Here is a 25727-nt window from a genome sequence, read left to right as displayed (position 1 = left end):
AGCTTATGAGAAGTGTCATAATTCAGAGGACTCCTTCTACCTACTTTTGTGTTTACAGAAAGTAAAGGTGTATTCCACTTTTCTCCTCACCACAAATCTGCAACCCAAATCCCTCAACTTCTAATTTATCAGAAGAGATTTTGTAGATGTCCATGTGATAATGCTGGGAACCTCGATTATAAAGTTGTCAAATAACAGTTTATTCCTAGTGTAAATTCTGGGTAACGTGGAGCCTGACATTCCTGTGGACTGCAAGAAAACACACTCAAGAGCTGAGTTCTTGTCTTTTTGACCACAGACACACTGTGGTGGTTTGTTCCTCTGATACCAGTGCTCCAAAGATTGATTTGCTGGGTTTTGTTGTGCTGCAACTCTTGAATAACCAGAATCTTGTCCAGGGATTCAGACATACCTGCTGTCAGCATTTCACTGCTCTTTGCACATTTCCCTGTGACGCCTCTTGACTATTGAGCCACTGACACAAGGACTGGATGCTTTTACCTCTGTGCCAAGTATGGAGAAAAGCTCCAAGTGCTCACCTCAGTGAGAAGCCTGTGCTAACCATAGTGAAATTCCTGGTGTATATTCCCCAGGTGCTGTGGATGAATGTTCTCCCTCTGTGCATTCTCTTTACCACAGGCTTTGCAGTATCCCAGATGACGGAAAGCTGCACAGATTGCACAGATCCCAGCAAACTCTGAGTACTGCACTCGTGTCTAGCTGGCTGGATATTGCTCGTGCTTTTAATCATGCAGGTTTCAAAGGCAGTGCAATTTCTCTTTATACCTTTCCAGTCTTTTGTAGCATTTCTTCCAGTTCTTTGGAAACCAGTCAGGAGTTCAGTGCTTTGAGCTGGTCTGCAATTTGTTCTCAGATCTAACGCGGGGCTTGGTTTACAAAAAGCTGCAAGGACTGCCAAAGCAGCATATGTGAGTGACATGAACAGTATTGTAGTAAGCAGCCAGCCACACAGCCAGCTTAATTCATCACTCACGATGGGAGAGTGACAGTTCAGCATATGGCCATCGCTTCAGATGCTGGTTTATTTCAAATATATTTAGGGCTAGTTAATTCTTCCATTTGGGAAGTAGAGTGGAGCTGTAAAGCAATTTCTCCTGGAGCTTTTTGACTGGTCTTTGGTGGTGTTCAGATCTCAAATGCAGAGCTGAATTAAAGCCGCTCCTTTTATGCTGTAGGAGAATGGCAAAATGGAAACATGCATTATTCACTAGGGGTTGTAAAGACCTCTTCAGGTACATTAAGGATGAATTGTTGAGTGATCTGTGTAATATTTTGCATAACTTATAAGTTAAAGCCAAGACAGTGTTTATAGAGGCAGAACATATTGTTTGTTTAGAATTATAGCCAAATAATTGCTGAAAGGATTTCTGGTTTGTCTTTGTAGTGAGAAAATTTTAATGAGTTGTTCAACAATGCTATGTGATTTTTTTTCCCCCTGATTATTAGTAAAGCGTTTTGTGTTGAAATTAAATCTTAGGATAAAAACTTGAGACATGATGTGAAAATATTTTGGTTTCATTACTGGGGTTATTGTACATAAGATATTTACTTGAGAAACGGAATACCCTGAGCGTCTTGTATTTTTATATGAATACAGAGAACTAGGTGATCTTTAGATAGATAGTGCTAATAGTAAATACATTCTGAATTTTGACCATTTCAAAATAATTGCTATGTTCTTACTGTGACAAGACCTAAAGCAAATGTTAAGCTTAGTTTCTTAAAGGAGTTTTAAGTAACTTGTAGAAGAGTACAAAAAAAAATTAGCAGTTCTAGGCAGTGTTCTCTCGGTGGGATTGTTTCTATAATAAAGTTGGGATTTTTACTCAGATGATATTCACTCTGGCCAATCAGTGACACTAAAGCACATACTCCAGCTAAATCTTGCCACTTTTTTGCATGCTTTTTTCACAATGAAAGCAGAGATGTTTCTGCAATTTAAAGCTTGGCCCGGTGTTTTGTAGTGGATATGGAAATTAAACACGTCAAAGGGAGCAGCTATACCGTGGGAATACATAAATACTTTTTAAAAAACCCCAACACAACCAAAAACCCAACCACAAACTCCAGACAACTCCTGAAATAAAAAAAAAAATAAAAAAAGAAAAACCCCTTTGCTTTTCATCTTAACAGCTGGGCTGATCACATAAATCTATATTTCAAATAGGTTGAGCAGAGCAAGTAGAATAATGTTCTTTGCTGGAATCGTGTTAGCATTCTTTTTTGATTCTTACATTTCCTTGTGTTTTGAGCCGGAGAGTTGGAACAGATGGGCTTCCATAAAAAGCCAGTGCTTCATTAGATTGGCAAGTTCAGCTTCCTGCTTTTTCACCTGAGGAACTGAGCAGTTGGACACTCCTGACTCTGCAGAGATCCAAGAAGGGTTCTGGGCTCTTGTGTCCTATCTCCGTGGTACCTGCTTGGCCTCTTTCCCAACCCCTGCCAAGATTTTGTTTATGCAGTCATATCTCTGCCTGCTCTCCTTGTTGAAAAGCATTTGGTCAAGCCCTGTGGCTGCTCAAATGCAAAGCACAGAGATGCTTAAAGGAAGAGTGTGCTGAACACCATGGCTCTGTCTCTATACTCTTGTGGGGTTTTTTTCCCCCTTCTGTTTTTTTTTTTTCTCTGTAGACTTCATCTTGGAGTTTCTTTGCCTCTCTGTAGGTTTTGGCAGTGCTGCAGGGATGCCATGCTCTCTTTGGTGCTGTGCAGACGTTTCCTTCTGCCTAGCATCTCAATATTTCACACCCTTTAACTTTATTTTCTTTTCCTTTTTGAGGGACTTAATCTTTTTGCCCTATGACACTGCGTGGATCTCCTCAGAAAAACTGTATGAACAGATTTGCAGGACACACAGATTTTAACTTTTTTTTCATGTAGGACCCTGATTCATGCAATATCCCCATCACATAATGAGACATCATCACTCAGTGGGATGTGAAACGCTTATTGTGACATTATTTAGCTACATGGTGTGTTTGTGCCTTCATGCTTCAGGTGCTGATGCTCCACACTGTATTTTCTGTAAGGTCCAGTGAGTGCATTCCTGGGATCTTTGCTGCAGATTGCTCCACAGTAGACCCTGCTAATGTTATCTTTGCATTTAAGCACTGTTTTTTTGTACTGCTGCAGAGATTGTTCTGTCTACCAGTTTTAACTCTCATCAATCTAATTTCTTTATTTTAGATATACCACAAATTCTACCCTCCAAGAAACCCTAGAAAGGTAAACCTTCAAAATCCCACTTTGGTTCATTCCCTGGGTTTTCAGTGTTTATACAAACAGTGTTTGTTTTGGTTTTATCCTCAATGTACTGTTACAATGCTGAGCTTACCACTGGAAAACACAGAATGCTGCACAGCAAAATTTTTGGGGCTGCTTGATCTTCTTGAGTTCTTGTAGAGAATGTCTCCATCTATGGTCTTATACTTTTGTCCTCACTATTTTGGAGCCTCTTCTAATTAATCTGTGTTGGTGCTGTGTTCCCCATCATAGATCTTGCCTTGTTTATGTGAATAAATAAACAGTAACTCTTCACATGAACCACATGGAAGACCCTATTGTTTAGGAGAGCAGGTTTACACACCTTTGATATAACAAGAACATCCTGACTAAAGACCACTTGCCACAGAGTTTGCTTATCCTTAAACAAAAACCCTCTGTCAGTCGTTTGAGCTGTGCTAACCTGTGGTTGAAAGCAATTTTGTTCCATGTCCATGCTTAGAAAATATAAGTATGTAGTCATACAGTTATATCTTAGTGTTCAGCTGTGTCCTTATCAGTTGAATGTGCAACTATTTATCACTTTGAAGACAAATAAAGGTATGTTATACTCCTGTGCCTGTATTACTAGTGCATAGTGTTGGCATTTGAATAATTATTCCCTTTCCCTCTAAAATGCCACCTGAAAAATGTGTGAGAAACCTAAGAGCTGGCAAACGTGCAACTTCCTCCCTGTTCCCTTGGGTTTAGTCCAATTTTCTGGTGTACACTACTTTCTCTTATGTCAGGTTTGAATAAGGTGAACAAAATCACCAGATTCCAGGACATTCTGGACAGGAATGTGTTTGCTACTTCTCTCATTTTCTTTTCCCTCATCTGTTTGTTTGGGTGTGGGTTTTTTTTTTCCTTCTGCCTGGCTAGCAATTATCTTAGCTGTATTCCTTGGCTAATTAAAAGGCAAGACAGAGGATGATTTACTGCACAGAGAATCAAGGTATATTTCTGTGGCTTTGCACTGCAGGTGGACAGAAGTCGTTCCTCCTGGTTGTCACTGTCACCTGCAGAAGCGAATGTGAGCACTGGGCTGTGGGAGTGTGATGTTTACAGACTTGTGACATCATCTGCTCAGGTGCTTATGCTGACTGCATATCTCAGCTTTGCCATTGTTCTCCCTAGGTGTGGAAGTTGTTTAATAGAATAAATGCCTTTTGTTGTATTGATGCATCTCTCTTCTTCAATAAAAGCATTTGGCAGAACTGTCTCCTGCTTGTGTTTCAGATCTGCTGGCCCTAGTGACATGGTTAAAGTGTCAGGCAGTACAACAAGCTTCAGTGGACAAGTCTGTCACCCCATTTTCCAGGCTATGTTTTTGTGTTTTAAGCATGAAGGTTTAGAAGTGCTCTGAATTTTGCTGTTACAAACATTGTATGTGGTCATCTGAGCTACTCTGATTCAGCTGAGAAGGATGAAGACTTGTCCTGCAGCTGCCACCATCTCAGCAGAAAAGGAACATTCCTGATCACTTCCAAACCTTCCAAGCAGCTGCACTCAGCTCTCACACTGACACTGTGACATGGACTGGTACAGAAGTCTCTTGGCAGCTCTGTTAGAACTTTAAAAGTGTCATAAATTTAAATAAAGCAGGAATATTACAGTGTGATCTGGAGAGGAATTGGAGGGAGTAGGTGGCTGAAACTGGCACTATTTGCCTTTAATCCCTTTTCCATGTTCTAACTGGGACAGTCTCAGATACCTTCTGCTGAGCTTAATGCGTGTAATGGAAGAGGCATGGCTCTTGTTTTTAATCTTCTTGGGGACTGGAAGCCCCTTTGAATGCTCTGGTAATCCACTTCCATGAGAAAGGAGGGAAGAAAGAGGAAAGCCTTTTTCTAACTTGTTTTGGTTTTTTGCTGCCTTTGGGTTGGTTGGTTTGCCAAGGTTGGTTGTACAATTGTTGGACTCTGGGCAATAAAGCTTTTTGAATTAAGGAAGCTGAACCTGGCTGTTAGCCTTGCACCTGCTGCAGTGCTGTGCAGGGAGGCTGTGCTCACACCCAGCCTGAAACTGAACCTTGCATTGCCTATAGTGAGGGGGAAAGGGAGGATTGTCCAGCAAACAGAAATGTTCCTGCTTGGCAATCCTTTCCCTTCTTTTGCTTTCTGCTTGTCCCCTTGTGGCACTGAGCAGAGGGGACAGCTGACTGGTAACTGTTTATAGTGGGAATCTCCAAGTTGTACTGAGCAGTGATGGCCACTTTCCTTCCCAGTTCTTGTGCCCACAGTGTCACCATGCACGAGGCCTGTATTGGTCCTGGGTTCTGCTATAATATTCAGTTCCTATTCTTGTTCCCTTCAAGGCTTAGAAATTACTCCAGTATGTGAGTTACTCTATGTCTCAATAGCTGAGGGAAACACATTTTTCTTTAAATTTCACCGACAGAAGTTTGTTAGCAAATTAGTTTCAATTTTCTTGTGAGGAAAGTAAAATGGAATATAAACCATTTTATAAATAAGGCAAAGCTTAAAAAATATATAAAGACTCCACAAAACCATAAAAAGAGCTAAAACCATTTTAGTTCTTTACATTGCATATTTTTAAACTGGCAGTCTTTAAAAATGTAATTGCTTACTCTTTGCCTGACATTAAGGATGTTCTTTTTATTGTTCAGAAGGTTATTTCTTACTGTTACACCTCTAACTTGTCATGACTAAACACAAATTCCAGCATTTTACTTATTTCAAGAGCTTTGAGCTAGCTGATGTTTGAGACGAAAGCTTTTTTTTCATTACTTAAATTACATATTTGTGTGGGCTGAGAATCAGATGGCAGCATTTTAGAAATGTAGTTCCCCACTTGAGTCTTTTGTGCCAGTTATCTGTCTGGTCAAGGCTGTGATACCAAGGCTTGGAAATGAGAGCTGGCATCTGCAGGCCTCCCTGTTTAAAGCTAAATGGAGTGAATAGAAATAGCCAGAAGTAAGGACTGGAAAAAACCAACCCAGACTGCGAGGGTGAGGGTTGGAAGGCAGTGGCATGAGGTGGCACTTGTGGTATGTCCAAAGCCGTGGAGAATAAATGGGCCTTGCAGAAACCCTGCGGGATGACTGAGCACTGTTAATGTTTATATGGTGTTTGCTGATCCATGGATGTGCACTGCCAGATCCTGGAATTTGGGAAGTGCAAAAGTTGTTCTGTTTGTTGTTTTTTTTAACCTTGAACCTGGCAGTTGTAGGAGTAACTGAGGAGCCTTTTGGAGTCTCTGCGCAGGAATGTGTGGCATGAAAATAACCCCACCAAAATAATTTTCAGGAAAATAAGATTACTTGAAAAACATAATATTTGTGTTTCACACTTTTGCCATAGAATGTGTTATAGCTATGATCTGTGCCTGGGCAATAGATGGTCCCTCCTCCAAAATTCAGTTTTATTGTCAACCAGTGGAAAGAAGAAAAATTCAGTGTCAGCATTGGTTCTGCAGCTGATAGTAAAACTATCTAGTGGTGTGCACTTTATATTGCCTTTTTAGCTGTGTTCATAGTTAGCCTTGATGTGCATCAGAGGTCTTTTGTGCTCCTTTATGAAGATAAAAATATAATACAACTGCATAGTAAATGAATTGATTTTGCCTTTTTTGTGCTTATGCTTATTAGAAGTCCCAGAGGAGGCTGTTATTAACACAGAGGATATTTGCATGTTCCTGTACTTAAAAGCAAGAACCCAGATTTTCATTTGTAAAATAAACATTTATTTTGTAAAGTGTAAAATTCTACTCAGAGCACTGCAATCACAAGACAGACATGTACTGATTTGCAGGCAGAATAGAGGTAATGTTAGGGATTTAGTTTTAAATACCTGAGCCTCATTTGATGTAAAAATGACAGCTTACTTAAAAATGCCACAAAATTGTGTGTAAATCATATTGGGAATTGAGAACTGGGACAGGTGGAGTAATTAGATACAATTTGCTGGGTGGTAAAGCAGGGAAATATTCCACAGTTGTGTGTGTTTAAAAGCATTATCATAACTGTGAATTCCAATTTAAGTTTTGTCTGCTGTGCAAATGTGAAAACTCCTAACCATGGGGGGGAAAGAAGATTTTTCTTTTTTCAGTATTCAGGAGTATAAACCAGCGAGCTAGCACAGCTATTTCTGACAGCTGAATATTGCTTTAGCTGGGAACTTACTGTACACTATTCCTTTCAGAACATTTTCATAAATACATAAATAATAAATTAACAGTTCTCAGCAAGACTGAGAGGCTGTTCTTTCAAGTTTAACTTAGATCTGGTTTTTGTTACTGCACGCAATCAGACAATCATATAGTAAATAGGAGCAAAATTTGCATTGCCCCTTGGTAATTAAGAACCACAGAAAGGTTGTAGTGGCCATTGATAACATCAGCAATTAGCAGAATAGTAACAATTATCTTCTCCTAGTGTCAGTGACCTATGGTTTGGGTTTTTTTAAAATTATTTGGCCTTTTGAAATTAAGTGTTTTCTGTTGGTTGTTTCTTTCTGTATTCCTGTATGGTTTTTTTTCAGTAGGGATAAAACCTCATCCCAGTAACAGTTGTTAGCACTTTCTGCCTTTCTTTCAAACAGATTACCAATTTGAATTTTTCTCCTCTTAATTACAAGTAAGTTTAATTTTTTTTATTTCCTAATTCAGCAATTTCATATGCAAAATGCTGGCCAGGAGGTTTATATTCCAACATACTTTCCTGGCTTCTGAAGTAACAGGACAAAGTGATGCCCCAGCAGAGGATGGCAAAGCTTCTGGGCTGGCCTCCAGACTTCCATTATGTGATCACTTGGCTCCATCTGGGCAGCACTCATTGGAGGAGAGGAAATGAGTGGAACCTCAGTCCTGGCAGGGGCTGCTCTCAGGAACAATCCCCAAGGACAGGGAAACCCCTGCTCTGTAACAAACCCTGTCTTGAGCAACATCAAGAGATCACCCAAAAGGAGGGAGAGAATTAGTGAAGTCTCCCTGAAGATTCAGGGCTCCAGCCACTTTGGGGCAGTCTGCTTTAGAAAAACAGATGACTTTGTACTTCTTATGAATAGAAACTACCCAAAATTCTCACATCCTGCCAGCAGCAGGACTGCCTGGCTTCCGTGGAGTGGGAGCCAGGGAAGTCTTCTGTCAAAAACAGAGAGAGAAGCCGTATAACTTTTATTGCAATGTTTTTTCAGTCGGGTCAGAATCATGAAAAAATATTGTCCCAGAGATGTTTAAAAGAGGAGGAACCCAAAAGCTTTGGAGCCTGTGAGGAGGAAATTCAAGCAGTAACTGCTCTGCAGTGGTAGTTTGTGACCAAGAAATGATCTGCCATGGGGGGCAAGAAGGTCCCGTTGCAGAAGGGGCTGAACTGGTTGAAGTAGGAATGCCAGAGACACAATGGATCCGTGTATGGGACTAGAAAAATCTGGTGGCAACTCTCCTTTATGCATATAATGTAGTTGGGTACTAGTACAAAGGGAAAAATGTGATTCTACTTCTAGAGAAATTCCACTGCCTGTGCTCAGGTTGATTACAAGCAATCAACCATCTGATGATAAGCTGTTGCAGAAAGTGATCAATGCGGTCCATTTTGAATTTGTTAAAAATCCTGGCAACTTGAAACAGTTTTTGCTAGCAAATTCTTGCAGCTTGAAATGGAATAGTTATGTAAATTGGAACTGTTTCAGTGATTTAAAGGTGTTGCATACACTGCATATGCTAAAAACTTTCACTTTTCTCTACACGTGTTAATAATAATGATGTAGCCCTGAGGCATTTATGACCTCCCCTGGAGTTTTAGAATCAGGAGTTCATCAAACCATTTACTGGTTTTGTAAAGATTTTGAAAATGGGCATCTTAAGTATAAGATTTCTGGCTAATGGTCATTGGGGCTTCCAGTGCAAGTTAAACTGCCTTTCTGGCAACAAAATTGTATAAATAGAAGCTGAAATTGCTCTGAAGCACAAGGCCACAGGCAGATAGTGAAACATGAACCCCACTGATGCAACTTATGGGAAGCTGTTCTGGTATTGCCTCCTGCTGTCAGAACACCCAAATTTGGTTTTGGTGTTGAAGGCACTCGAGGTCCTTCATGCAGCAAGGAGATGCTCCAAGTGTGGCTGCATAAACAGTGTGGAAATGGCACGTGGGGGATGTGTAAGATTTTGTCATGAGGAAAAAGCAGCGGGTTGGAAGGGTCCATAAACAGGAATGCTACTCATGTGGCCCAGCAAAATATCAAGAAAGTAGGAATATTTTTCCTTCTGGTAATGATCCACTGCATTGTTAGGGCTTAACTAGTGAGCTAAGTGGAAAGTAATACTGAAACAAATTGTTTCAAGGTCAATGCCACAATGTCAGAGCTTTCAGTCTTTTCCTGCTGTTGTTTCTCCTGCTTAGAATAGAAATATATTTAAACCAAACATTTAACTGGAGTTGACGCTTTTTTTATGATCAAGTTTATTGTTGAGGGTTTGTCTGCTTTGAGAGCTTTGAGATTAATAAGAATGAAATTGAAAACAGTGAACAGAAATGAGAAAAATAGGGCAACAAATATAAGAGCTTAGTTCATAGTTGTTATAGTAAAAGTTGTATCAGTAGGTCTCCTTTAATGCTCTGTGTTAGTTTCAGTTGTTGATGAATGTGGAGAGGTTTCTTTTTTCTAAGGTGCTTTCATGGCTGTAATAATTCACTGATTTCGAGCTTGAAAAAACTTCATGCTAATTTCTCCCATTTAAAGTTTCAGAAAAGCAGTGTTTATTCTAAAGAGGTTTCACATGAAACTGAAAGTTGACCAAATATCAACTTGTGATCCTTAAAAATCATTAGAGAGGGAGACCACTTATAATTGTAGTGGGAAGTGAGCACTCTAGTTTGAATTAACAAGGAAAGACTGGGCAGCCCTAAAGGATAATAAGTGTTTTGGTTTTTCAAACTCAAGTCTATGGTGGTATTGAAACCAATGCCAGTGCTCTTACTTATGCCATCATATGGATTACTTGAACCTGTGAATTTACAGGTTTTTAACAGTTTTGGCTAGAAAACAGCAAATTTTACTCTCACGTGTTCCAGACAGCATTGTGACTTTTATTTGCCATGGGAAATGATGCTAAATGTGATAGTAAATGCTCTTTGGAGGCTAGATGAGTTGGTATTTCCAAATATTCCATGTATGAATCTTGTTTGGTACGACTGAGGAGATGTTTAGCAGCTCTCCATACAGAACTGAGATGAGGGAAAGCTTTGGAGAGGTGGAGCAAGATAAGGATCCCGAGCTGGGCAGAAGGAAAGAGCTTTTCAGCCCCTGGTTTACCTCTCCAGTCAGTTTAAGTTACCTGGGAGCCAGAGGCTGCTGTGCAGCTGCTGTCACACACTTCTTCAGCAGAGCCTTGACTTCCACTGGCACATTGAAGAGCTTGGATGATGCGTGTTCTCCTTATGTTGACTTCTTTTTTCTGCAAAAGCCTTTACAAAAGCATCTGTCCTTCCAGCAGATACTGAGACCACACAATGGCTGAGACCCCTCATGGGAGTTCAGGACTGCACTGCAGGAAATTCCCAGGAGAGCTTTATGCCCAGAAATAATAGATGATTATCCATAGAAAATTGCTGACCACTGAAGAGTATTTGAGTAAATGTTTTGGACAGCAAAGTGAAATACAGTTTAGAGCTCTAGGGAAGAAGACTGAAGTAGTGGATTGGTGTTTGAGAAAATAAACAGTTTCTAAGATTAAATTTCAGACCAGAAGGGCTCCCCTTTATCATTTTTGTACCTTGGGGGATGCAAACTTTGATATATCCACTAAGTGTCTGGTTACCTGGTGTTTGCTGCAGAAATAGCCAGGTTTTTTTTAACTCTGAAAACCTGTTGAAACTGGAGGTTGTTACCCCTTAATAGGGCAGTAAGTTGGCAGTAGAAGTGTAAGGTCTGGTATAATGATCTTTTCCTATCTCAAATTTTGGCTAAGGTACTGTATCCTTTCAGGTATTTCCTAAAAGGAGTGTTGGAATCTTTTCAGAGTCTGCAGAGTGTCTGGAGTCCCAGCACTGAGGTTTCTGCATGTAATGCATCAATATTACTTGTTGTGGATTTTGATTGCTGCCACTTAAATAATATAGTATCATGAAGGGTGCTTTTAAATAAACCTCATCCTCCCCATCCCAGCGTCTTGGAGAGATCTGAGTTGTAACTACTTGACTTTTGATTCAGAGAACATGCTTTCATTTGTATTTTAATTCTCTGCCATCCTTTACAAGGTCCTTTGAATCCTGTGGTGCTCATTTATAGATTTTTAGTTCTTCCTCTGCATTAGAGTTACTGTATTTTTCATATTTGTTAGAGGAAAGATTAATCTGAAGTGAAAACAAGCCTGAATTATTACAAAGAGCTGTTCAGCAGCCACAAAGGTTATTTGTTTTGTGTGGACAATGAGAGGAGAGCCCTTTTCCCCCAGGGACCACCTTCTGCAGTGTCATGCTGCACAATTTCTGCTCTTGCATGGCTCTTAAGCTCTGTGTTCAGCAGATTGCTGGAGCACTTGGAAGCGAGCTGTTCTGGGAGAGGGCAGGGCTGTGCATTAGAAGTGCAGCACACAAACTTATTCCCATCAGCCTGGCAACAACACCACCCTCAGTGTCCCTTTCCCGCTGTGGGGCTGCTCTCAGAGCTGCACCACGAGCACGGGGTGGATCCTCACAGTCCTGTTGAGCTCTGTGCAGCATCTCCCCTGGCCTGCTGCTCTCCTCACCTGAGCAGTTCTGCTGTAGAAGCTGCAGCTGTGCAGTCCTGAGCCTTAAGTGCACACTGGGTGTTGCTCCTTGCATGCCTGAGGTGTGCATGCCCTCATGACAAGGAGCATCTTCACATTTTGGCTGCTCAAGTAGAGGCTTCTTTCTCCCACTTGCCTTCCAGCTGCTGAGAGGAATAGAAAAATGCCTCAGGGGTAAAGAGAACATGTTGGTATAGCCATGTTTCACTGACATTTTTCCTTTCAATTTTTTTTGATCCCTCCAAATAAATTAATTTTTTTTTCTGTTTCCTTAGGCCTTCCTGATTTACAAAACCATTGAATCTTCCTGGTGAAGATTTCAGACTGTCAGTCCTCTCCCTCATGCTCAGTTCTACAGAGTGTAATATTGCAGCATGAGTACCTGGCCTTGCCCAGGAGGGCTGTGCAGGGTTCCAGGGATTGTCCTGTGCTCTCCTGATGCCCACCCAGCCCCTCTCTCACTGCTCCCCCTCAACAGCAGAGGGAGAGGAACTACGAGGGAAAAGTTTGTGGGTGGAGGTAAAGGCAGGGAAATCACTTGCCAGTTACCATCATGGGCAAAAACATGAGCTGGGGAAGATTATTTTCTTGCTAAGATGGAAAATCTGTGTTCTTTATGACCAATTTCATTTTTTTTAATTGCAGAAACCAGACAAGAACAGAGTCATGTACACCCACCCCCCACTAAGAGCATCACTGATTTTTTGGTGGACTTTATTCCTTAGTCTGAGCTTAATGGAAAGGCAGTTATAGGTGGTGCTTGTCTGTGTTGTCTTCTTTTTTTCTTTTTTTCTTTTTTTTTTTTTTTTTAATTTGTACATTTTAGTAGAGAACCTTTTTGTGTAGTTCCGGGTTTGAAAAGATTCCTTAAAGTTCTATAGGCATAGAAAAATTGAATTTATTGACGGTGTTAGTTTAAATCTTTGTAATGTGTGTTGAGCACAAATCTGTGCATTGTTTTAGCATTATAAATCAACAGATTGTAGGAATAAACACTTAATTTTGATTCAGGTCCGTTGAAGCAAATATTTGACGGATCTTGATAGATGGAAGTTGTTCCTTTTGAGCTGTGTGTAAATTAACTTCGTAATTTCAATTAAAAGTGCATGGTTTTAATTGACAGGCACAGACCTAGGGCAGCCTCATATGATTGTTGTTTTTTAAAAAGAAAAATGTTACTTATTTTCATGTTGAGAAGAGATGAAACTTTAAACTACTTTTACTCTTTACGTGAGATTTAAGAAAAAAAAATCACACCAAAGCTAAAAACATCTGTTGCTATGAGTTTCTCTGGGACAACACAAATTATGGGTGAGGGAGAAAGTAAATTTAACATCTCTCTTGGTATTACTGAGTGATGAGATTTAATGCATTTTGCTGTTTGACCTCTTACACCCTCCCTCCAGTTTAGTCTCTCTTGTCTCTCCATTATCTGTGAATTCATTCCCATCCACGGATCTTCTAATGAGAGAAATCTAATCATGGCCAGCAAGCAGCCTGCAATCTAAACAGGGTATCACCCATCATTAGTGCTCTGTGAAATAATTGTGGCCATCATTCCACCTGGTTTTCTGTGTTGTAGCTGGACCACAGAAACTACTGCTCCTGTTGTTGTTGATGTTAATAAAACCACCACCAACAAACAAAACCCACAAACCAATAATTAGTTTTTAATGAAAACAGCCTAATTTTTGGCACCTTTTCCTTCCTAAAACGTGGAGCAGGGGAAAGATATTGGATGAGAGGCAGGAGTGCAAATGGCCCCTCTTTTTTCTTCTCCTGCCCCCAAATATTTTCTTCTTGGTCGTGTTTTTGTCTGAATGCAAAATAACCAAAACACGTAAGGAAAATTTAATCTCTGGAGGGCAAAAATTCTGATTTGATAGCTTATATAAGCTTATTTACCTCAGAACTATATTGTAGTATAGCTGTCTGGGTGCAAATATGAACAGATTTTTATAGATAATATTGCAATAACTGTTAACATTGTAGACTGGGGTATCAAATTTGGGGGTTTTATCTCTAAAAGGCACTTGGACAGATGACCATTAAACAGCTCCTATACACACTTAAGGAGCTGTTGGGCCATAATAGTCATGAAACTAGAAATAATTTTTGTTTTATCCCTCAGTGGAAGCGTCAGGCTTTAATGTTAAGCACTTTTCAGTTAGTGCTGTGATTTGGTGCTTCTCTTGCAGTTTTAAATTGACGTTTATAGCGGATACTTGTGATATTATGATTTAAATTAAAAGGTAAGCAATGGAAAAATTGTCTCCTAACCAAAATGTCACGAGGCCCATTTTTTCTCTCTAATTAGGCAAAAAGCTGCTAGATAGCTTGGTGTGTTTGTTATGCTCCAAATGTGCTCCCAAAGCAGAATTGCTCCAACATTACTTTTTTCCCTACACCGGTGTGTGGATCTGCTCCGTGCCACCTTCCACTGCCCCACATTCTTGTCCTAATGGGGTTGGTGCTGGATTTGAGAGACTCTGACCGTGGATGAGCTGTTCTGAGGCTCTGATGTCAGACAAACACCCTGTGATGACAGGAGCCCTGGCCTGGTGGCACTGTGCGGAGGTGACATGCCTGCCCCTGGCCGTGGGGCTGCCACAGCCTGTGGAAACCAGCCCTGGGTGCTGTCCTCTCCCACCCTAAATGTAAACCCTGCCTGCTGGGAAGCACCCTGTGCTGGCAGGACAACTTCCCTGTCCTGCCAAGGTGCTGAAGGACAGGGACACTGAAATACTTTGAAATATTCCTTTGTAGGGTGGGGCTTCTCTGCCCTGCATTGTGGTCCTGTGGAGGTCTGTCCAAAAGGGGCTGCTCTCACTCCCATCCTTCCTCTGCAAGGCTGTCCTGACAGCAATATGTGTGCTTCGTGCAAAACTTTCTATCTTAGCTTAGCAAAATGGTCTGGTCTAGGCTTACACTTAGAAGAAAACTTCAAAAAAACCCAAGGTGCATATATATATATATGTATATGTTTATATATATATATATGTGAGTGTGTGTGTATATATATAAAATTTTGCAAAACACTACAGGAGCAAAATCAAAACCAGATTCTTTCATGAAATATCTCAGCTGGTGAATAAGACTTTATAGAGCTATATTGGATGTTAGATATAAAGTATGTTCTCTTTGTGTAACTGTGTTTTCAAATGCAGTCGACAGACAATGTTAACTGTGCTAACAAATTTTGCAGGATTTTTGTGATAGGATTCTTTTTTCCTTACCTGATTTTTGGTTTGGTATCCCGCTGTTAATGGACTGGAGTTCTTGCAAATTCCAGCTACTGAAGGATGTTTTAAGGCAAGCTAATTTACCCCCTGAAGGGAGCGAGGGAAGGAATTTCATCTCTTAGCTTGCCTTCTCCCTGAGAGTAACTTCCCAGCCAGACTGGGCTTCACTCCCAGACTCCCTTCAGTTCTATGCTCAAGGGATGTGTTTGTCCTCGAGGCTCCTAAATTCAGTTAGCTAACATATGTTAAAGTAATTGTGATGGCAAGACTGCCTGGTTTTGATTCATGTTGGTATCTCACGTTCATCCCTAGACTTAATACAAAAGTTCATTTTAACCTGTTAACCTGAGTTGTTTTGCCATTGCTTGTATTTAATTCTCAGTTAGCTTCTTAAGTTGAGAATAAACCTTTTATTTACCATAGTTGTCTGTCCTGCTGAAGGAGTTGTAGTAACTTCTTTCCTGCTAGCACAGTAGAGTGAGGCTCTCTTCAACAAGAGTTTGGTCAGAGGGCTCTTATTTCTTTAGCTGATTTCTGCATCTACTCTGGAATATTGTTCCATGACTTCCATTTAGAGGGAGGGAGGAGATAGTGGGGCAGATCTAACCTGCATGGAATTTTAGGCCAAGAAAATATGCAAGTTGGTAGTTGAGTCTACAGTGGGCTCTGCCAGCGACTGTGTATGGTTGCTAAGGGGTAACCCCCACTCCATTCTCATCATCATAGCCTGAAGATAAGTGGGGTTTGGGTTGTTTTTATGTTAGCATAGGATAATGGACTCTTACACACGTGCAGCTTTGGAAACAAGAGCAGATTGGTAAATAGGCTGGGTTAGATGTCTACTGTAAGATAATGAAGTCAGTAATGCCAATATTTAAATTGGAAATTTCTTAAACTGCTGTTTTGCTCAGATTATGAATTTGGAAAACCAAGACTAAGTTGAAAACATTTTTCGTAGCTTTTAATGTTTTCACGAAGTATTTCCTTTCATATGTGAAAGGAAAATAGATGTTGTACATTGACTTTTGGTTTTAATTCCGTAAGAGGAGGAAGAGTAAAGTTAATTTGCCTTCCATGCTCTCAGCATAAATTCCATTCCTGTCTAGGTAATACTTGGTTTAACCTTGAGTTTTGCTGCTTATAGGGTAGTATATTGCTCAAGGAAGCACTAAGGAGTCCATCTGCAAATCCATCCTGCAGTTAACGCTGAATGCCCCAAGACTTTTGTTAAATTAAGCTTGTGGGTTTCTACACCTATTAGGAGCAAGCTGGTTTTTGGCTGGCCTGCTTTCTCCATGCTCTTAGTCCTGTAGTTAGGCTTTGGAATTGCTTGGCTCTTTGGATTTGGCTGGCGTTTTGTAAGGCAAGGAACCACCACAGGCGCTCCCTTTCGATCCCGCTGCTCGCGGTTACAAAACAGGATCCCAACAACAACAACAACTTGTGTCCCCCTCACCTCCTGCATGCAAGGCACTCCAACTTATAAATAGAACTGTCCTGATAGACAGAACTTGGCCCATCCTCTTGTCCTCTTATGCGAGTTATTTTGATTTAAAAATAGAAACTGTCCTAGAACTGATACGCATCGAGGAGGTTGGGAAAGTTCACTTGTAGACACTGCTGTGACTAAGCAGCAAGTTACAGGGAGCAGCGTGCATGTTCTCATCATTAATCAAAGGATTTCAAAGCATTAACTTCACTTTTGCGGGGAGCTGTGCATTTTCCTTAGGGTTAGATTTCTGCATCTTGTTCCTTTGCTGCAGCTTACCAAATCAAACACAAAATACACCAAAATATGTGCACCTCCACGAAGAAGTAAATGTTATGAATGTTGGAAAGATGAAAATGCTTCTGTGAGCAAGGGCTACCTAGACAGGAGATAGTAGCTGTAATTTGTAAATTATCAAACTGCTGCTTTGATCATAGCATTACTGCAGTGTCTTTAAGCATATGTTCTCTCTGAATGCCAATGCTTCCTTAGCAGATTTTAAGGTAATTCTGCCCTGGTACTTGCCCTTAGTTTTGATTGCTTTTTTTCTTTAAGCTAATTCCTAAAACTTTAAATTTTTCCTTGTTGTCTGTTGTTTCTTAAAAATACAGAGCTTTTTAAAGTTCAGGTTTTTTGCTTGTGACACACCTTAATGTGCATAAGAGACTTCTCTTGGGTGTTTGAAAACCTTAGTTTTTCCAGGCAGTCTTGTTTGGCATTTCTCCTTTCATTTCAGTTGACTTAGGCATTTAAATGCACAGAGTTACACTGAGCATGCTAAAAGCCTAGCGATGGAAGAAGGATATTCTGAATAATTTCCATAGTGTAATTTAGAGAAGGACTTATGTCAGCAGTCACCTGATAGTAGTTTTATTATCAAAGTTAATTTGAGGTATTAAGAGGAATAAAGTTGTAAGGCATGATTTGAGGAAGGAAAAATAATTTATTCTTTTTGTTTTCTTTCCTAAAAGCCTTTCCTGAGAAATCTGTTGTGTATTTCTATTAAGTACTCTTCTATCTAGTACTTAGCTGCCTCTTCTGCCTCCTTACCTGGGGTATAAGAGCTTGCCAAATTTTTTGAGGTAAAGAGTAAATGAAAAACAAGACCTCATGAAAGTGTCTAAATGTTGACAGATGAATGATTATTTCAAGTGGTGGAAGAGAGATTCATTGCATTTCTTTTCAGCAGGGTTGCTATGGTTAGCTGAGCAATATGGGAGGAGAGGAGTGTGAGAGCTTTTCCTACCTCTCTGAGCATCTTGTGACTGTAAAATTCTTCTATTGCTTATCTAGATTTTTCCTTCGCTTTCTAAATATACCGGTGCTTGGGAGATTACTCATTTTTTGTTAAAATGAGAGAGCAAACATGAAAAATTAAAAGTGTTCTGAAACAGGGCACTGATAATTCAGTATCTTTGGTGCTACCTGAGTTATGGACGGGATGTGATGTGTCCTAAGACCTAAAAACCAGTTTCAATCTCATGGGCTGGACTTGGAATAACCAAAGGTCGGTGGGAGCCTGAGAGGAGGGGATGATTTGAATGTGTCAGCATCTGACAGCCAACAAGTTCCTCTGGGAAGAGGCCATTTGGTTTTTTTTATTGCTGAAGAGGCAGGACCATTTATAACATTTTAATTTAAAAAATAATACAAAGTTTCTTTTCATGCATACAATTAGCTAAGCATGCCACAAATTAGAGGCTTTCTTTTAGCTAGCTAGTTTTAGGGATCCAAGCCCAAACTTATTTTTAAGAATACACAGTTAATTGTACTTGAACTCTACCTATTTGGACTTAATTCAGAAAACAGTGTGTTGTCCAGGCGGATGCACACATAGCAGAAAATTGTCTTGAAGAGAGGAGGATTGCTTGTACATTAAGGGTAGGATGTTATTTTGATTGTTTAAGCATTGTTTTACCCACTGTTAACCAGCAGAGAGCAGTTTAGTTTGTAACATAACATAGAAAAAATCAAATTGGCAAAGGCTGGGGTGCTTTTTCATTCTCCAAGATGGCCATTAAAAACAAACTGCCTGTGAAATTTAAATTCCTGTGTTCGTGCATTGTCGACAGTGCTTGTGTTCTGTACCAAAGCATTGTCTGTAAGTATGAATTTCATCATACATCAGTGACTTAAATGAAGATTCACGGTTAATTTTGGGTAACGTTCTGATGGTGTTTGTTTAAACTCTGCACTGGATGAGGTGCAGCTCCTGAGAACACCAACCTTGCCAGGCTGATGTGGGGAATTAACTCCCTGGTTTGGAGCCTCAGGGTCAGGTGATGCCGGTTTGTTTCCAGCCCATGGAGACGGCGGGCACAGGGACTTGTTGCCAGCACACAGAGAACAGCTTCCATCTGATGGTGCTGTTGTGGTTGCTCCCTGAAATTCCTATGCAGGGGAATGATCCAAGGAGAAAGCTTTCAGGCAAATAGCATTATGAATCAGTGCATTACATCTTCTTCTTTTCTTAGGCTGTGGTACGCGTGTTGTTTGTCATGAGTGAAATGCTGCTGAAAGGAGGGTGAAGGGCGAGAAATCTGAAAGAGGCAAGCCAGGAGGATCCTGATATGAACCTCACCCACCCCCAAAATGCATGTATTAATTGGTCGTTGCCTGTTTAAGGAGAACCTCACATGCAAACAAACAAAGGCAAATATCACCTCCACCCCCTAACCTCCAGCAAAATAACAACACAGCAAACCCTCTCATTGCCACTTCTGTCAACCTCTGATGTGATTGATTTCCCCTCAGAAACGGGCAAATTAGCGTTTTTCTGCCTCAAGCCTGCAGTATGAGGCTGTTGCAGGATGTCTGATACCTGTTCCACCCTCTCCCTTCCCTGAAGGGGATCCTGAGGGGCAGTGTCAGTGTAGGAATCTGTGGATGTGCCCAGAGAGATGTGCACAGCCTGAAATGTGGCAGTGACGTAATTCAGAGGTGTTGAACGCTGCTGTCATGGCTGTTGGTAGCGTGTGGGTTGTGTGTAATATGTCTTCATCTGCACAGAGGGGACAGAATTATTGCTTTGAAGTCCCTGGCCTCTCCTGTTTGTTTTTTTTTTTTTTTTTTTCCATGAGACTCGTAGGGAAGTAGCCAAAGCATTCGGCGGAGCAGCGGTGGCAGCATGTGGAAACATGATCTGTGCCTTGCCAGCCGTGCACATACATGAGGCACGTAACACTCGTGTGAGAGCTGCCTTTGCAGGGACCCTGCAAATCCTGCCTGAGGAACAGGCGAACAAGGGAGGAGCAAGCTCGCACAGGCAGCAATAGTTGTAAATGTGTGTTTTGCTGAAACGCTGTTGCTGCTTTTACGAGATTAATAATTAATATCGCAAAGCTTATTGTTCAGAGTGGCAATTTTCAGGTCCTTTGGACGGGGATATAGAGCTGCTGGAAACGTAAACATCTCATCTAGCAATTTCTTCAGCAGCATGTTGTGCCTTTTATTGTTCGGATCTGCCTGGGAGTGGCTTTAAGATCCAGTAACCCGATCTTTTATCACTCCTGGAGGCTTCCTTTTCTGGTGTGCCCCGATGTGTTCAACACATGTGGGTCCTGTGCGGGAGCGGCAGTCCGGAGGGCCGGGGCTCGCTGGCTGTGCCTGAGGAGCGGGGAGCGAGGGGCTGCTGAGCCCCGGAGAACCGGCTGTGCCTGCGGGGAGCGAGGGGCTGCTGAGCCCCGGAGAGCCGGCTGTGCCTGCGGGGAGCGAGGGGCTGCTGAGCCCCGGAGAGCCGGCTGTGCCTGCGGGGAGCGAGGGGCTGCTGAGCCCCGGGGAGCCGCCCGCGCCCGCGGCTGAGCCCTGCCCGCCGCGCCCGCTCCGCTCCGGGTGAGCAGCCGGAATCGCGGACCAGACCCGAGCTCGGGAGCACTGCTAGAGAGAGAGAGGAGAACGCCTTTGCTTCTGTCGAGAGGGCTCGGACTGGTGTGAGGGCAGCCCGCTTCTGACGGGGGAGAGCGGAGCGAGGCAATGAGCGATCCCCGGCTGGCGGTGCGGGAGGAGCAGAGGCTGCCTCCAGGAGCAGCGATTCTGTCACTCGCCTGCTGAGAAGCGTCAGCAGATGGACTTTGGTTTCAGCGCTCTGAATACTTGAGTGGCTTTGCATGTTGGAATACAAGCAGTGATCTCTTCTACTCCCCTTCCCCTGTGCATTTACCTGCTGAAAAAATGAGTGAGGAAGCGAAGGAGAAAAACGCTAAGCCAGCTCACAGGAAAAAGAAAGGAAAAAAGGTAACTCCCTGTACAGACAGTGTGCTGTAATTCTGGTTTTGACTCGTTTTGTGTTCGACCTATTTGCTTCTGGGTGTGGAGTGGCTTTGGCTTGATAATTTGTTTTGAATCAGGATGGTGGTAGAATCAGGATGGTTCTGTTTGTGCTAGATGCTGATGGGTGTGTTCTTTGCTGGAATCAGTATTACCATTGCAACTCGGTTGTTTTGCATTATTTAGTATTCCTGGCTTTAAATATATGTTAGTTACAGAATTTCAATGTGATTATAGTTTTCCTAGTGTGTTCCAAACGTAGGATTACAAATAAACAGGTATCTGAATGAAGCCTTTTTCAAAGGAGAGACTGATAATCAACATGTGCTCATGTAAATGGATATTATGGACATGTCTAAGAAAACAAGTCTACAATAAGCATTAATCTTATGAAAGCTGTGGTTTTTGCTGTGTGTCATTTTGATCAGTTTTATATATTTTGGGGGGCTTGAAATTATTGTGGTCAATTAAATTCTGGAATAAAATTCCAGTTTCAGTGAGACTAATTTCTCTTATGGTGTAAGCCTTTTGCCTGAAACTGTGCTTAAAAGACAAATTTGATTATTACCTTCTGTGTTGCAGTTTTTTGCTTTCCTAATATCCATGTAATTTCTACCTCCCACTTGGAAATTGATGATTTTCATGTGTTTATACTCAAAAACCAGATTGCTAAATCTAGGAAGTACACTTCTTCAGCTTTTTCTAACTTGTTTTAAATATTAACTTGGTATCTTAATTTATAATGTGAATTCCCTTGGCTGCTGTAGAGAAAAGACATCTGAAAGGTTTATCATTATTGCAGAGAATATATTCAGACTCCCACCCTTGATTTTCTGAGCATGTGTTTGCCTTCCTACCATATGAAAGTGTATGACAGCCTCATAGTTAATCCATTTCCTTGGTGAAGGATTCAGTACAGGTTGTTGAAAAAGCAAATTAAACCATATTGGCCCTTCTATTCTCCCAGAATTGCAAAGAGCTGCTTTGGGAGGAGGCATGGAAAAATATAATTGAAATCGCTTTTAGTGGTAAATTAGGATACCTTCCTGACATATGTTTCTGTCAGGGATGATAGGTTGCCTCAGGACTAGGAGATAGATTTACACCTAAATTCTGGTGTATTCTGGTGGGGTGGGTTTTATATTTTGACTGTTAATATTTTACCATGTTACAGAAATAATTTTTATGGCATCCAACAATGTAGTTCCACAGTTTTGTGGAACACACCACCTTCTCTGGCTGAAGCTCATACAGATGAACCATGTATTCTAGAGGACCAACCCAACCACCAACAAGACAGAGCAGCCCAGGGGATTTAGGATTAAGCCAATTTTGGAGTCTGACCTGCTGTTCCAGCCGTGGCTGGTCACAGCCTGCTTGCATTGCCACCTCGAAAAGGCAATGCCTCGGTGGGCACGGCTGCCCTGCCCAATGCCCCCTCTGGTGACTGGGACAGTGTCACTGGTCACTGGGGGTGCCTGCAGGGAACAATGGGACACGTTTACATTTGTGAGCTTCTGCTGTGGGCACTGGAGGCCGAGGGCAGAGCCCAGCTCTTGGTGTCTGTGGGGTGGTGGCAGAGGCTCCCCTTGGTGCCTCGAGCCTTTGCCGTGCCAGTGCAGCCAAAGCCAGGGTATGCCTCAAACCTCTGCCAAAACACGGCCAGGCTGTGGCTTCTCAAACCTGCAGGAAGAGCTCTGTCCCCCCGCAGTGTGAGCTTTCCTTCGTGCTGTTGGAATCTGGAGGCAGCTGGGGTGTGCTGGGCTGGGCTGGAGCACGTCTCCCATGACTGGTTGCACATTGAGGCTGCTCCCACATCAGTGCTAGACACAGGCTTGACCCAGGATGGCCGGAGGGGAAGGGAACTTCTCTGTTTTCAACAGGCAGCCATCATTTTTCTGGTCTTGGCAGAAATTTGCCCTTCTTTTCACAGTGTGTTTGGGGGAAGGTTTTAAATTTATTGTTTTGCTTCAGAAGATAAACCCCTGAATGGCCAGTGAAGGTGTACTTGGGGAGCATTACTGAGCTAACCAAGAGGAGTTAGATAAACAAATGCATTTGGCTGTAAACTCCTGAGCCAGGTGAAAACTGGGTCTGTGGTTCCAGTGAGTTATGCCACCTGTCCATCCTAAAGAAGGTGTCCTGAAATGGGTATTTCCTGCCTTCCTGTTCTCTTGAGAGACTTCCTTTCTTGGCAGCTGTGCTTTCTCCATATTTAGCCTTTCCCTCGCCTTCTGTCTCATCTCTAGAGTTGAGTGGTGGCAAGTCTTCCTTCTCTTTGGCTGCTGTTCATGTCCCATTCCCTCTTTGTCCACTTTTGGTTTTCCTGTTCTTTCACCATTTCTGAAATAAATATGCAGGAGGGGCAGCAAGGAAAAGGTCACACCGTTTGCTATAGGGAAAACGCAATCAGCAGTGTGTGTTCAGATTTTCCAGAGTTACATGATTAGGCTGTACTCAAAAATAAGCCTTCACCTGGCAAACAGGGTCTCACTTCTGAGCACAAAGCCATGCAGAAGCTCTGGATTTAGAACAGATTGTCCAAAGGAATAGATTTTCAGCAAGTATGCTGAAAATACCAGTCTTGGTGGGGAGGATAAAGATAAGAAACCACCCAAGAGGTGTCACTGAGATTTGTTAAGAAGGATGGACAATTTAGATGAAAGCAGAACAATGCTTTGTTTTAGCACTGTGGTATTCAGTGGGGATGCAGCTTTCAAAGGATGATGAAGGTATCACATCAATATTTATTGCTGAGGCTACACTGGACAGGATTAGCTCTGATGGAATAGGAAGCCTAATTAGTTTCCCTGCTTCATCCTTCAGGGTTCCTCCCTACCAGCAGCCTGTGCCTCTTGTCCTGCAATTTCCAGCCACACTTTTACAGAGTCAGTGTTTTGAAACTTCCAAGTTGAATCCCAAGGTGTTATGGAGGGGCTTTATCCTGTGTTTGTGTCATCACTTTCCAGTAAATTTTGGAATCTCAATCATAGGAGAGCACTGAACTCCGCTGTCATTAGAGATGTAAGATGTGCTTTGGTTTTTAACAAAGAGTATTCTTTCCTCTTCCCCTTCAAACTTCAAGAATGAAATTAGCCTTGAGAATTCCATGGTCATCTGAAGCTTTAGAAGATAATCAGAAGTGCAGGAATTAAAAATAAATTAGACCAGCCCAAAACTTCTGTAGTCAATTTTTTCCCTCACTTCATTTCATGGTTATTTGCTGGGCATCAGTCACTCCTGAGTAGTGGGAAATTTCCCATTAAACTCTCGTACCAGAAGCTTTGTTGAAAATGCATATTTTTTGTTTTGAGGAATCTTTTGTTCCGCTTCTTCCTCTGCCTCCTCCAAGATCTTTAGAAAACCTGCACAAATACTGTTGCTGATGTCTCCCATTGTATGCATTGTGTAAATCAGTAATGAAAACTCCTAAGAGAAGTGTGTAAGTAGAGTTTCTTCTTGAAAGTACACAGGAGAGAGCTCATGCTGACCTCTTAAGGTCATTCTAATCTGTTTATTAATTCACCTGCCTTGCTGAGTTGGTCACTGTAGCATGATTTCAGCATTGTGCTCCATTGCTTTCTATCAAGAATGAATGCCTTGTGCAGGGAAGAGCCAGCTGCTTCTGCAGCAGGTGAAAAATCAGTGTTTGGGGTCAGGCTGCTTAGGGCAGCCAGCATTATTTTTTGGACTAATAGGCAGTTTAGCTCAATGCACTTTTCCTGAGCCAAAACCCTGGGCTCAGTGCACTGGGAACACACTTTGCAATCTCTGCCAGGGACATTTGCTCTGTCGTAACTCCAAGGTTTGACTCAGCAGCGTTAGTGGCAGTCTCCAGAGGGGACTCTTCCGTTGTGGCACACTGCTGAAAATCTGGTCAGCAGTGTGTCTTGGGATGAGAAATTTCGAGGGGCAGGAATTCCAATTTGTGTGGGGACAGGTGCTGAGAGATCAGAGGCTCCTGGGTGTGATGAGCTGTTATTCCCCACTTCAAGACAGTAGTGGTGTGGAAGAAGAGCTATCCATGGCTCTGGTGGAGCTGGCTCAGGTCCTTTACAAGCAAATCCTGTCTCTCCTGACATCACTGATTTCAGTGGAGCCAATGTCAGGGGCCCTGAGCTCTTGCATTTCATCCTTACCTGGTGAAATGATTAATCTCAGTGTGTACAGTGGCAGTGGATGTCCTGGTGCTCCTAACTCAGCACCTGTGAATACCAGCTTTTGTCATGCCCAGATGAGCACTGGTGTTCTGTTCCTGAGATTTCTGGTGGGGTTGCACTTCTTTCAAAGCTGTCTCTTGCCACTGGATTTGCTAATGTGGTTGCTTCTGTTCCCATGCATGTTACTGTTGTCAGGGGAGAGCATTCACTGCTGTTTGCTCCCGCTGGACAAGCACTCATTGCTAATGGTAAAGCAAATGCTCATGGTAGACTTTTCTGAATAGTTTTGTAGCTTTTAATTTATTCATAAAATTAAGTTATTATGTGGAGTTTAAATTGATTTCTAAATTTGGGTTGTTCCTGACAAGCTGAGAAATGAAAATCTGCTTAGTTTGTGAAACAAAATGCAAATAGACTCTATAGGGAAACCATATCTATTCTTGTCTTGGTAAATAAAGTTTATACTATGTTGTTAATTTCAAGTTTCTATGGATGAGAAATGGTTCTTATAGATTTAAATTTAATTATATGGTGATAGTCTTAATCCTTAGTATG

At 41.8% G+C, this 25727-nt stretch overlaps 1 protein-coding gene across 10 annotated transcripts in view; it reads left to right on the top strand.

Annotated features, from left to right (window-relative positions):
* The window catches only part of ANK3 (ankyrin 3), a 347448-nt gene that overhangs the window by 35326 nt on the left and 286395 nt on the right, over positions 1-25727 (top strand). For 7 of the 10 annotated variants that reach the window (XM_063406085.1, XM_063406077.1, XM_063406076.1 and 4 more), the window contains exon 2: positions 3208-3246. The exons of 2 other annotated variants lie outside the window; for them this stretch is intronic. In XM_063406085.1, the coding sequence (XP_063262155.1) occupies positions 3208-3246 (39 nt within the window). Of the gene's footprint in view, positions 1-3207; positions 3247-20765; positions 20980-25727 lie in introns of those variants that run through there. One more of the 10 variants, XM_063406079.1, reaches the window with a different exon arrangement.

This window comes from Prinia subflava, chromosome 9, assembly GCF_021018805.1.
Source record: "Prinia subflava isolate CZ2003 ecotype Zambia chromosome 9, Cam_Psub_1.2, whole genome shotgun sequence".
In the NCBI taxonomy this organism is placed as follows: Eukaryota; Metazoa; Chordata; class Aves; order Passeriformes; family Cisticolidae; genus Prinia; species Prinia subflava.
This window is presented reverse-complemented; position numbering and strand designations above follow the sequence as displayed.